Raw genomic sequence first — 13,829 nt, forward strand, 5'->3', positions numbered from 1 at the left:
AAAATCCCGGAAGGATGCCAATAGACCAGACTCCTAAACAGGGTCCTAAACCCAGATAGAAAAAGCAGGGTTCTAGAATCTCTTTTAGGCTTGGTGAATTGTATTCCTCACTCTGCTTGAGTTTCTATAACTCCTGCCTGATAGAAGCTTCCATCATGACCTGTACCAACAATATAAACATAGTATCTCACTTCCCCTACCACATATACATATACATATACATACATACATATACATATATAATTTTATTGTTCAATTACAGTTTACATTGACTATTATTTTGTATGAGTTTCAAGTGTACAACATAGTGGTTGGAAAATCATATACTTCACAAAGTGATCCCCTGATATTTCCAATACCCACCTGCACCACACATAGTTATTACAATATTATTGACTATGTTCCCTATGCTGTGTTTTAGGGAACATATGTTCCCTGTGACTATTTTGTAACTACCAATCTGTACTTCTCAATCACATCACCTTTTTCACCCAGACCCCCAACTTCTGTCCCCTCCAGCAGCTACCAACTCCCTTCTGCCAGCTCCCCTCCTCCTATATTAAAGCCTCATGGCAGCAGGGATTTTTAGCTGAGTTGTTCACTGCCTTATTTCCAGAATCTGAAACAATGCTTGACACGTAGTAGTCAATTAATATTTATTTAATTTTGAATGGATCTACTTTGGTTGTCCCACTGTTGGGTCCACACAGAGGAAACACGCTGAAAGCAAGGACAAAGCTAGGTAGCGTAGTACCAGGCAGACCATTGTGGCCGTATATGGATACTAGATGGTTATCCCTTCTTGCATTAAGCCAGATGGAAATGTTCAGAGACCTTACTCCTGAAGGGCTTCCTAGACTGAGATTCCCAGTCAGCTCCACCAACTCCTCACGGGTGAGTGGGGACTGAGGTGGAGGGGCACCTGGCATGCTTGTCCCACTGCCAACAGTGCTAATGGGGTCTGTGCTGCTGACCCACTGGCCTCTCACATCAGGCTTTACAGCCTTTTCCTTCTTTGGAAGAGATATCTGAGCTTCTTACATACATCTCTTGAACGAAAATACAAGAGCTAACATTTGGTAGTTTCCACATGGCCAAGCCTTTTTCCTTCATGTAGAGGCCAGTATCTCAGGCCTTCACTTTGAGGGTGCCTAGGAAGACCTCCAACACCAAGAAATGGACACTATCCTCTTCAGCATGTATGTTAGTTGCCCATGCAATGAATTAATGTGATGGCTTGTCAAGGGTGACACTTAATATGCCTGCTGTACAGTGGCCATATTTCATTTACTTTTTGAGACATGGGTTCTAGGGAAATGGGCTTTATGAATTTGAGAGGGAGCTGATGGATGCTACTTATCCACCCAGCACCTGCACAGAAAACAAACAAAAAACTTTTACATCCACGCTTCTAAAACTAAAGAAATAAAATGATAGTTAAGTTGGTGAAAAGTAGATCAATAGTTAATTAACCATAAAGTGAGGGTAGGTTCCCTGTCAGAGCCTTAGAAATTGTGGTAACATTCCTCTAATCTCTATTGCTTTCCTCTTAGCATTTTTTTTAAATTTTAGGGGTAGGAAAGGCAAGAGAGAGAAAGAGAAAGAGAGGGAGAGGGAGAGGGTGAGAGAGAGAGAGAGAGAGAGAGAGAAACATCAATGATAAGAGAGAATCATTGACTGGCTGCCTCCTGAACATCCCCTAATAGGGATTGAGCCTGAAACCCAGGCATGTGCCCTGGTCAGGAATCAAACTGTGACCACCACTCTACCACTGAACCACACTGGCTGGGCTCCTCTGAGGTTCTTATAGCAATGAGTATTTGCACTTCAAACCAATTACCATATTTAAAAATATAAAAAAGGCATAGTGTAGGAATATATCAATAGAGGATGTTTACTTTCTCTTAAATCCAAACTATATTCAGAATATTAGATGGTGTCCCATGCCCCTGGGGAAGCAGCCACAGTATTTCAATTCCCTGGCACAATAGAAAATCTTTTAACTTGTCTTAACACTCAGATATTCAAATGAACATGTATTGTTTTGCTGATGTACATTGAGATTGGGGAGTTTGCTGATAAGACCTAGGAAATGTGGGCTTTTGAAAGATGACAATGACAAGAAGAAGAGAATAAGAAATATAAATAATGTTTAAATGTCAAGGGTATAGAAATTTATAACATTTAATGTTTTGGGAAAAAATTCTATAAGAATGACAAAATCACTAACATTGAGAGAGGTAGAGTATATTAATTTCCATATGAAAGGGGCACAGATACATTGTCTTAAGTGAAAGCCTCAGCCGTGTCTGTGCAGGATGGAGCTACATTTTACAACATCCACTGCACGTTAGAATCACCTGAGAGTTTTCAAAACTGTGCAGGCTACACCTGAAGCCAATTAAATCAGAATCACTGGGAATGAGACCCAGACAGAAGGTGTGTTTTAAAGCTCCCCCCAGTGAATCTGAGGAGCCAAATTAAGAATCCCTGACCTAGATATTTGCAGCTTACTTGTATCTTCTTTCATTCAGCAAGAATTACAAAGCTTCCACCTCATGCCAGACAGTGTACTAAGCAACACAAATGAAAATATGGATCAACAAACAAAATATTATGTTACCCTCAGAGATATCAGTCTAAAAGTAAAGGGTTATGCAAGTTGATTATACAAATAATAAAAATAAGTGTAATAAGAAAAATAATATAGAAAGACACCTGTATTTATTGTTTACTATATCTTAGGCTATGCTGGGTGTTAAACATGGATCCACTCCCTTAATCCTCTTATTGCCACCTCACTATAGAGATGAAAGAACTCAGGTTTACAGCAGTTATATAACTTGCCAGATACAACAATGATAATTTAATGGAAGATATGGGACTCACCCCAAATAGCCCCCACTCTTAACTATATTACCTTATGGAGGTAGTGATTAAATGCTAAAAACAAAACAAAACAAAACAAACACAAAAGAAACTAATAGCTCAGCCAGAAAGGGAGGATGGTATTTTGGAAAGCCTCATAAATGAGACAAAACTTGAACTATGTAAAACTTTAACAGGATTTTTTTCAGGGGGAAAATAAAAGCTAAATTGTGTTAGGATGGAACCACATTTCTAAAGATGGGACATTTTTTGCATAGTTGAGCAACACAGGATAATTTGTAAGATAGTGAAGCTGAGGCTCAGGGGAAATTTGTTTTAGGATCAGACTCTTCCCATGCTCCCAGTTATTCCTGGAGAACTGGAACAAACATTACAAATGACTGCATCAAACAGGATGGTTTTGCCACTGGACTATGATGGATACATAGTAATGGACTTTGCACCTACCAGTTCCTCATTGTTCAGTGATGTCCTAATCACCATAGCCAGGGAGAGTCCAGATTTCCGGGCAGCCAAGGTCTAAAACAGAATTATGAATTATTGGCACATGAGGTGACTGCTCAGCAGAATGTAAAAATGTAAGAATATAAACTATTGTTCATGTTTGCTCAATAGGGACCTGCCATTTTCAGTAGTCAGCCAAGTCATCTAGAATGAGGAATCATAGAACATTAAAGCTGAACATTAAACCATCAAACCCAACCCCTACATTTTATAGATGAGATCACTGAGGTCCGGTAAGGCAGGGTAATCAGCTATGGACTCCAGGCTAGAAGAGGCTTTTAGAATTTTTCTCCCCAAGGTGGTCATGAGCACATTCTTTTATAAAACATGACCATTGGCACAGAGCCAGCTGATGTGTGTGATGACCCTGAATCCTAATTGGTGCTAGATCATTCTTGAGTTGTTCACAGTTCCCTGGAATATTCTGCCAAATCTAGCTAAGATATTTTCTTCCATGGGTCCATTTTATCAATTGAGAACCATTCTACTCAGAGGTTTTTTCTTCACTCAAGGTTGGCAACTTAGGTGAATAAGAGTCAAGTCCCTTTAGTTTCCCCTGTAAAATAGAACCAATATACTGCTTCTACTTGAAACATATGTAACACTAGAGGCCCAGTGCACGAATTCGTGCACAGGTGGGATCCCGCCAGCCTAACCCCAATTGGGGTGGATTAGGGCCTGGCCTGTCAGGAGGAGGAGATGGGAGGAGGTTGGCTGGCTGGCCCGCCCCCTATTGGGGTGTGGAGGGGGGGCAATCAGGAGCAGGGCCAGCTGCGGGTGAGGGGCTTCAGGCCAATGGGATGGGAGAGGCTGATCAGGGGCAGGCCAACTGGAGGGAGGGCTCTTGGGAGGTTGGCTGGCCAGCCCCAGCCCCAGATTGGGTCAGTTCGCTGGCTGCAGTGGGTGTCATAGTGACCGGTCATTCCAGTCATTATAGCATTCCGGTTGCTGGCTTTTTATTTATATAGATAATAAACTCAACAGTACTATAGGAATCTTTGGAAATCAGAAGTTCTATATGGGAATATTAGATCTGCTCTCCCATTAAAAGCTACAGGAAGTCATGAATAATGACTGGTCATAAATACATCTCCTTGTAGCTACAAAGTCAGGCACCCAGATCAAGTTCAGCACAATCCTAAGTGAGGAAGGAGTCACTCTACCCATCTGCACTGCTACATCCAATGGTTTATCTGAGATTATCATCCATCTCTGACACCTACTGTCCCTAAAATAATGCTTTACCCTATTTTAGTCTGTACCTGTTTATAGAAGTTGGTCTGTCTTTCACAATTGAACCAGATGTTAAGTTCTTGGAGAACCCAAACATATAATTTTTGTATGTCTCTCTTTATTTTCCTTATCTTGCCCACTTTTATTCCATGAATAAGTGTATTGTACAATTGAGAAAATTGGCAAATAGTAATTAAATAATCACTTACCATGGCCTGAAGATTCCATGTGTCAGAGAAAACAAAGTATAAATAATTAGACATAAGAAAGGTGAGAAAAGAGTGTAATGATGTTAAATAAACCTAACACTTTAAAATAACATCCACACTACCATGGCAGTATTCTGAGCTAATAGGACAGACACAGCATGCTTTTCAGTAAAAGATCGTCCCAGTCATGATTGTATCTTTCTACTTTAAAACTAAAGTGATGGCTTTCAGATGAAGGTTTTCATAGCAAAATTAAAAATTACTGATATCACCGTGGCTGGTGTGGCTCAGTTGGTTGAACATCATCCTGTACACTGAAAGGTCATGGGTTCATACCCAGGTTGTGGGTTTGATCCCCTGTTGGAGCACATGTGGGAGTCAACGGATTGAGGTGCTCTCACACTGATCTTTCTCTTTCTCTCTCTTCCTCTACTTTCCTCTCTCTCTCAAATCAATAAAGGCATGTCCTTGGGTGAAGATTAAAAAGAAGTTACTGATATAAATAAATTTTGGTTTCTCTGGCAAAAAATATATTTTCATGTCATAAACTATTAAGAATATGCCTCCAGAAAAAATGTGAAGACATTGTGGATGTCAGAAAACACTCTTTGTTATGCTGATGGGCTATTTGTTTTCATAATATAATACAGAACATTATTAATTCTTTGCATCTCTAGATGTTCCCCAGTATATCTCATTATAGGAGAGCTTGAGTTACCCAGAGTTATGTTCAGGGCTAATGAAAGTTACAATGACTTGGGAGCCATGGTTTTCTTTAGGCAGTGGAAGAGCTTATTCATTTGGCAAGAGTTGATATTAACAGAATAGAATAAAAATGATTCATATTATCGGCTTACTTTATAAGTATTAACGTCTACTGAGTTAAGGTGAATAAATTCAAAGCAAGCCTTGAACTGCAAATTAAACTTGTGGTCATTCATAACATGGAACACATCCAAGCCAGTTGCAGCAGCTTGCTTGACATGCTGTGCGACTTCTTTTTGCTCAATTATAGGGTCATTTTAACTCCATTTGTAATTTCAACTAATATCTAGAGCTGTCAGAAGGTTAGAGTTATTTTCCCCATCTAATAGATTTTAAAGAAATAATAAATATAACACTTGCTAGAATCCAGCTTCTTATATGTTCTATTCTATGAAATATTTACAGGCCAGGTATTTAATGAGAAGGACAATATGAAATCCAATAAAGACAAAGAGAACACATGCAATCAAAGAGAATTCAACAGGAGTGACTGACTTACCACATCTCGTACAATAGGCAACGTTTTTTTCCTTCTGAGATCTGGCATACTGTCAATACCATAAAGTCCCCACGCAGTGCTGATGGAGGGAAAAAGAAATGATTTCAATGAGTAATTGACTTCCTAGAAGAGAATTCCAGTGTTCATAATAAAAAAGCTGTGAAAAAGATTAAATAGAGCCCTGGTTGGTTAGTTGGAGCATCACTGTCTACACTGAAAGGTGGTGGATTCTATTTACAGTCAGGGCACATACCAGGCTGTGGGTTTGATCCCCAGTTGGGGCACATACAGAAGGCAACAGATTGATGTTTCTCTCTCTCCCTTCTTCTAAAATAAATAAACTATGACCTTTACAAAGAGGAGAGACTCTAGCTACCACACATAGTGATTATTTCTCTTTTTGGATAGTTTCATACATTGAAACTTTAAAATATATACAGCCTGTTTTCATGCATTGTTTTATTTTCAGTATCAGAGGTAGGATAATAAAAATTGTTAGGTGTATGGATCTTTGTACAAAACCATTTGATGCAATTTTGGTCTGCTTGCAATGGTATGTACACGCACACAATAAAATATATATTATATATATAATAAAATACCATCTTATACATGTGTGCTTAATTTTCACCGATTAAACTGAAAAGTGGCACCTCAAGGATATCTACTTATCTTAATTTATCCACAGATAAAAGCACAGATTAAAATAATTTGTTATACAAGAATGTTCACTGCAATATTTTTATAATAGCAATAATACAACCTAAATATTCAGCAATAGCATATTGATTAAATGAGTTATTATATATTATACAATGGGAAGAGCCCAATAATTAAGGTGAATGAAATAAATCTTTGTGTTTATATGAAAAAATACTCATAGTATATTATGTAAAAGAAACACACCACAATTCTGCATGTTAGTAAATTTAATATGATCCCATGTGTTTATATAGACATAGAAAATATGTAGAGCAATATTCATCAAACTGATAACTACAGTTATCTCTGTAGAATGAAATTAGGTGAGAGAAAATGAGAAGACTCTTACTATGTTATAAATTTGGTTACAGTCAATGTTTTTCTAATAAGCATATGCAATTTAAAATAAATTTAAAATATATTAATAGTTATGCTTATTAAAATGAGTTTAATACATTGAATTTAATTTTTATTCCATCAAAACTAGTTTTTTTATACAACTAATATGTGCTAAAATACAGATGATAGCTTCTCCTTATGCTCACCTAACATACAAAATTTTGCTAACCTCCACTTTAGAGTCAGCCTTTTAAAAAATTGATTTCAGAGAGAGGAAGAGAGAGAGAGAGAGAAATAGAAACATCAATGATGAGAGAGACTCATTGATCAGCTGCCTCCTGCACACCTGCATTGGGGATTGAGCCCACAACCTGGGCTCTAACAGTGACTAGAAATCTAACAGTGACTTCCTGGTTCATGGGTTGACACTCAACCACTGAGCCACACTGGCCAGGCTAGAGTCAGCCTTTTCACTAGGAACAACACAATTCATAACTCTGGTTGTTAGCTGGGCAGCTCTGTCATTGGAACAGGCTACCACAACATTCTATAGTCCAGTTTTCCACTAACACAGAGATGGCCTCTTTGCTCTTGCTGCTTGGTTTAATGAAGCGAGACCTTTGTCTTATTGGATTTTTCTTAGTAGCCATGGTCTTAACTCCAGTATTCTAGTTGCATTAATTATTACCTTGGTGATCTTGGATAATTTATTAAATGCATCATACAACCCATGTAAAATATTAATAAAAGAAAAATATCAATAAAGATAAAAGGGTAATAAGTAGTAATAATGCCATAACTTATATGCTTAAAAACAAGGATCAAATGTGGTGATAAATGTAAAACGTTCAAACCACTTCCCATGAGTAAGATGGATGTTAATGATGAACAAATTATGCTTAAGGTCAGGCACTCCAACTAAGAGTTCCCTTTAGCTTAGATCATAGAGCACAGAGAAAAAATACTGTGGGGCAGAGATTATGGAAAAGGAAAGAAAAGAGAGAAGGAAAGGAGAAAATAGAGACTGGACAACAGTGTACGTGGTGGGAGGAGGTGACATTTAAGACACTGCCCAACACTGATCCTGTGAGAAAGGACTTAACTAGTCATATAGTTTCCATCATTGCCAGAATAATGCCAATTAACATTCTCTAGGCCAAGTGCTATATTGGTCACGTGACAGCCAAAGGTCAAGAATTGGCATAACAAAAGAGAATCATTGGCAGCATGCTCTTATGAACTGCAAGAAACTGCAGTGTTGAGCAGAAAGAGATAGTAGTGAATTTTAATCTTGTCTTCTCAACACCCATCTTCAGAAAATGAACCAACCTCTCTATGAGTGTAACTTCTTGCTTCCCTCCTAAGCTCTCTCCACATTCTTCCCCTCTCCTTGACAGTTCATGTTTGACACTCTCACATTCCAAATATTAAACAAAAGGGAAAAGGATTATTGAGGGGGTTTTTGTTCACAGAAAGAAAGGATTTTTCCAGTATTATTTGCTCTAATCTAAGGCTTAGATTCCAAACAGTTTCAACTTTTTCCCCTCTGTGAACAGAAATAATAATAATGGCATAAAGTATGCATTAATAAACGTCTTTCTACATTATTTGGAAATCATACTAACTGCCCTCAAATGTTTTGAAATAGTTTGACTCCTAAATAATGTGAATTTAATAACTATGTAAAGAAACACTGGATTGTGATAATGGTTGAGAAAGTGATTTATACACTGCAGAGTGTTATAGGAGTTGTGCATTTTCTTTCCATCAATAATGATTTATTTTCTTTATGTTTCCTTCTCATGGAACTTAATTCAAATTCACAGGTACACCGAGAGAATCTTGAGCAACTCTGTAGACTCACAAATTTAGGAATCAGTTGAACTTCTACTTTGTAATTTATAAAATTGCAATGAAGTAAAAAAAGTTCTTTTAACTTTCCGGTAACCACAAAAGTGTTCTCTATCAGGTTGTGTTTTCCTATAATTTTACATTTTCATCACTCCTCAGAGAAGTTAATATAAACAAATACTTTCATGAGCTTATCCATCAATTAATAAGCTTTTCTTTCAACCCTGTATCTTAAAAAAATAAGTCTGCCCTTCTCATGGGTAGAGAAGAGCTTGGTAAATACTGCCAATTTCCACAAAATGTAAAATATATGTGTAATATTTATTAAGAGACTCCCTAACCAGAAGAGATCTGGGATGGATTAAATAACAAAACATGGTGAAGACTGAAAATGTCAGTAGATAAAGAAATCATTGACTTTCCAGGCAAGAGTTAAAGTTCCAAGAACTTAAATCCAGAAGAATTTAGCTAGACCAAATGGTGAGAAGGTGAGGAGTCATCCACACAGGTAATAGAAGACAAGTAACTCTGATGGTAAGATCGGATTCTCTGAAAACTGTTTGATTTCATCCCTTTGCTGTATAGCTGATTAGATTAGGCTGTTCCTAACTGTAGCCAGCAAACTAGTCAAGCCTAGCTAATATGTATGCGAAGGTTACAAGGAACCACATATAATGTTAGCAATTATACAATCTTTACATGTATTACCTCATTTAATTCTCAAAAATCAAGTGAGATATAAATACAATTATTTCTCTCAATTTTTAAATGAGGAAATGGAAGCATAGAATAGTTTAGAATCATCCCCAAGGTCATTATCTAAGTGAGAGACCAGTGGCAGGATTTGAACCTAAGCTCTATGGCTTACCATACCCTACTATTGACAGGATTGGATTAGTCCAAATTTATAACAATAAAATGAGTTGAGGCTTACAATTAATCCCATTTTACTGTTAATGAAAATAGAGTTAAGCAATTTACCCAGGCTTAGAACTACATGGCAAAGTTTAATTTCCATTGAAGCCCTAGCTGGTTTAGCTCAGTGGTTAGAGAGTTGGCCCAAGGACTGAGGGGTCAAGAGTTAGATTACAGTCAAAGACATGTACCTCTGTTGCAGGCTCAATCGCTGGCCCTGGTCGGTGTGTGGGGGAGGCAACCAATCCATGTGTCTCTCTCACATCCATGTTTATCTCCCTCTTTCTCCCTCCCTCCCTTCCACTCTCTAAAAATCAATTGAAAAAAATATCCTCCAGGGAGGATTAATAAAAAGAAAAAGAAATTAATTTCCACTGCAAGACTGTCTTACCTCAAAACTCATATGCTTTTTTTTTTAAAGTGATCTCATAGTGGTTTATCTTATTTATTTTTAAAATTTATCTGTATTGTTGAAAGTATTACAGATGTCCCCTCCTTCTCCCAATATCTTAATTAAAACAGAATTGTTAGGAGGAAATAAGAAGACTGTCCCAGTTCATCTATAAGTAATTATTTGAAAAATTTTCAACTTATTTCCAAAATAGTATTATCATTGGAAAATAGTTCCAGTCCTTCCCAAATAGTTCTTCTCCATCCATTAAGATGTACTCCTTAGGAAAAAAGAGTCTTTTAGACCACAGGGATTGCACATGGGATAAAAAGACAAGAGATCTACATATCTAGAAAGTCAATGATCACATAAAATTGGTAATATGGCTAAATTAAGTGAGATGTATTCTAATTCAACATTTGTTCTATTACATAGTCTTAATAGTTTTATTGCTTATTTATCAGTTCTTTGCATAATTACATTAAAGGATGTTTACTTTAATGAAATCTGAGATAAAAGTACATTGCTATATATCTTAACTCAGGTTCAGTTATAGAACATACATAATACAAATGATCTAAAGCAGTGGTTCTCAGTGTTGGCTGCACATTAGAATCACCTGGGAATCTTTTTAAAATCCTGATTTCTGGGCCTCATCCTCCAGAAATTCTGTTTCTTTCTTATGGGGTGGGGCCACAACATTAGTAACAAAGAAACAGAATTCTGGAGGATGAGGTCCAGAAATCAGGATTTTAAAGAGATTCCCAGATGATTCTAATGTGCAGTCAAGGCTGAGAACCACTGATCTAAAGGATATATATTCTGTACTTTTCAAGATATCTGATATTTAGATAGAGGAGGTACAAGTTGATTTTACTAAGTATATTAATTATTATTTTCATCTAAAATTGATCTGAAAATACACTGAATGTATATAGATTGGAAGAGAATTCTCAGAAGGCACCAGGAGCGTATTGCAGAAATCTATCAAGCAGATTTTCCAAAGGTAGATCTTTCTGATGTTGAGACAAAGGTGTGCTATTTCCACAAGTGGATGGTTGATGGTTAATTAGTCATATTCTTAGACCAGCTAATTTTCATTAGAAATCAGAATTGGTAGACACTGTTTATATCCAAGGGAGTTTTTAAGTTAATTGAAGACGATAGGCCTAAAAGAAAACAAATCATAGTGCTTCTGTTTATTTCAGTGTCTGCAAGACAATTATTGGGCAGGACTATATAACTAATCTTTTTTTTTTAAGCATTGTGGAGCATTAAGGCAAAGAAAAAGATTAATAATAAATCACTCTAAATCCCTCTCCTATAATTCTTCAGCTGTGTTCTCTTTCAGACTTTTAAAAATAACTCTGTATTTATTTAGTTACTTAATGGTAAACATAAAATACTCTATTTTGCTTTTTATTTTGGCTTATCATTATATCATTTTTGTACATTTTAAAAACATTTTCATTGTTGAAAGTATTACATATGTTCCTTATTCACCCCCATTGAACTTTTCTAGCCTGCCCCTGCTCACCACCCTGCCCCAGGCCTTCATCAGCCTATTGTCTGTGTCAATGGGTTATACATACAAGTCCTTTGATTGATCTCTTCCCACCCACCCACCCTCCCCCGCCTTCCCTCTGAGAACATATTAATATAATTTTCCTGATGCAAACAGTAATAAAATTCAAAGCATAAAGCTCCTCCCCAATACTAATCATTCCAAATTTCTCCATCTTTTATATACTTTACTTGTTTACCTGCTGCACATTAAGTTATATTATTTAGGACAGCGGTTCTCAACCTTGGGCGGTCGAACGACCCTTTCACAGGGGTCGCCTAAGACCATCCTGCATATCAGATATTTACATTACAATTCATAACAGTAGCAACATTACAGTTACGAAGCAGCAACGAAAATAATTTTATGGTTGGGTCACAACATGAGGAACTGTATTTAAAGGGCCAGAAGGTTGAGAACCACTGATTTAGGATAGTTTCTTTTCCTCTTTTTTCACCTTTTTAATTTATATTATTGTCAACAATGAATATTTGTGTCCGTGTAACTGATGACACCCCCCACATACCTAAATATTATTTAATTCCATATTTCATCACAATGAAGACATCATCTGTTGTAGAATATAGCTATACTATTATGAAAAAAACTCAAATTAACCTCTTGATACCATGCCTTCTTAGCACTTAGAATTTAATTTTTATGATTAATTTCTCTCTTAAACTGACTTCATCTATGACACAAATTTCTTTTATATATCAATCATATTTTCTATACATAAAAAGAAAATATAAACAAAATAGCTATTTCTTAAACTTCTCATCCTTAGTCTAACTTTTTAGAATTTACTCTTCAACTCAGAAAAGGAGGAGAGGGCAGAATCATGGCTCTTACCTCAAAGGTGGGCTTCTCAGCACTGCATGGGTTAAAAGGTAAATGTTTCTGACAGGAGTATATCCTACTTATTGGTTGAACTGGGGCAGAAAAGTCAGAACAGTTCTTCTAAGTCTTTTGCCATCATCCCTGTGAAAGTGCCTTCTGTTTGTTTACATGTTTGTCCCCACTAGAATATGTTTTTCAAAAAAAGAAGAAACCTTACTCATCTCTACTTTCCTACAGCCAACTCTAGCATGAAGCAATGAAGAATGAAAAGTAGAGGCGAGGTTAGACATTTAAAGAAATCATGGTCTTGTTTTTTTTGTTTGCTTGTTTGTGTTTTTTTAAGATTGTAATCTTTAAAATAATACCTGGAAAGAGAAAGACAGAAGCCTGAGGACCAGGAAGAAAGTCCAGGACCTCCCACTAAAGTGGTTTTAATAGGCAAAGGCTTAGTCACTGGAAGAAGATAAGTCCTAGTTACTAGACAAAGTCAATGTTTTTTAACCCTTTTTAATCTCAGTTATCTCATATAGAAATGGAAAAGTTACCTTCCTTGCAGTATTGTTGGGAGCATTGAATGGGATAATATATGTAAGTAGATTATAAACTATTGGTAGCAATTACTTTGTTATAAACTTGTTTAGACAGGAACATTTTTACCCACCGCTGTCCCAGGGTTACTCACATTTCTTAATCTAAGGAAAAGATTAATGACAGTGTCACTGGCAGACATGAATATATAGGTAACTATCTACTTAAAGAATTCAAGAAAGAGAAGGGAAGAAAGCCAAAGTTGAGATTGCATTCTCTGTTGTATTCTATTAACTTTTCTGACTCAGCTCTGGTCTAGACTCCTTTTTTCTGATCCCATTTGGTTAGCACTTCAGCCCTGATAATATATCTTGGCAAAGCTTATTATTACTTGCTTAATTCTTATCTACAGTCCTGGTCCCAGTTATTTCATTTAATATCCAACAAGGGTCTCATAGATGCCCAATCAAGTTTTTTTTTCCTGTTAACACTAATTTCTGTGTGGAGAACGGCTACAGTGTTTGGACAGGTTCAAGCCTTGGACTAATGAGAGGGCACAGTACTCTCATGGCCATATTGTGCAAGTCCCAGCTTGGAGGG

At 36.7% G+C, this 13,829-nt stretch overlaps 1 protein-coding gene across 1 annotated transcript in view; it reads right to left on the reverse strand.

The window, feature by feature from the left end:
• Positions 1-13,829, reverse strand: part of UNC13C (unc-13 homolog C) — a 503,951-nt gene that overhangs the window by 306,756 nt on the left and 183,366 nt on the right. Inside the window, exons 4-7 of the mRNA XM_023751588.1 lie at positions 6,100-6,178; positions 4,836-4,841; positions 3,337-3,408; positions 2,624-2,639 (exon numbers count right to left, since the gene is read on the reverse strand). Of these exons, the coding sequence (XP_023607356.1) occupies positions 2,624-2,639; positions 3,337-3,408; positions 4,836-4,841; positions 6,100-6,178 (173 nt within the window). The remainder of the gene's footprint in view (positions 1-2,623; positions 2,640-3,336; positions 3,409-4,835; positions 4,842-6,099; positions 6,179-13,829) is intronic.

Source organism: Myotis lucifugus, unplaced genomic scaffold (assembly GCF_000147115.1).
Source record: "Myotis lucifugus unplaced genomic scaffold, Myoluc2.0 scaffold_23, whole genome shotgun sequence".
Lineage (NCBI taxonomy): Eukaryota > Metazoa > Chordata > Mammalia > Chiroptera > Vespertilionidae > Myotis > Myotis lucifugus.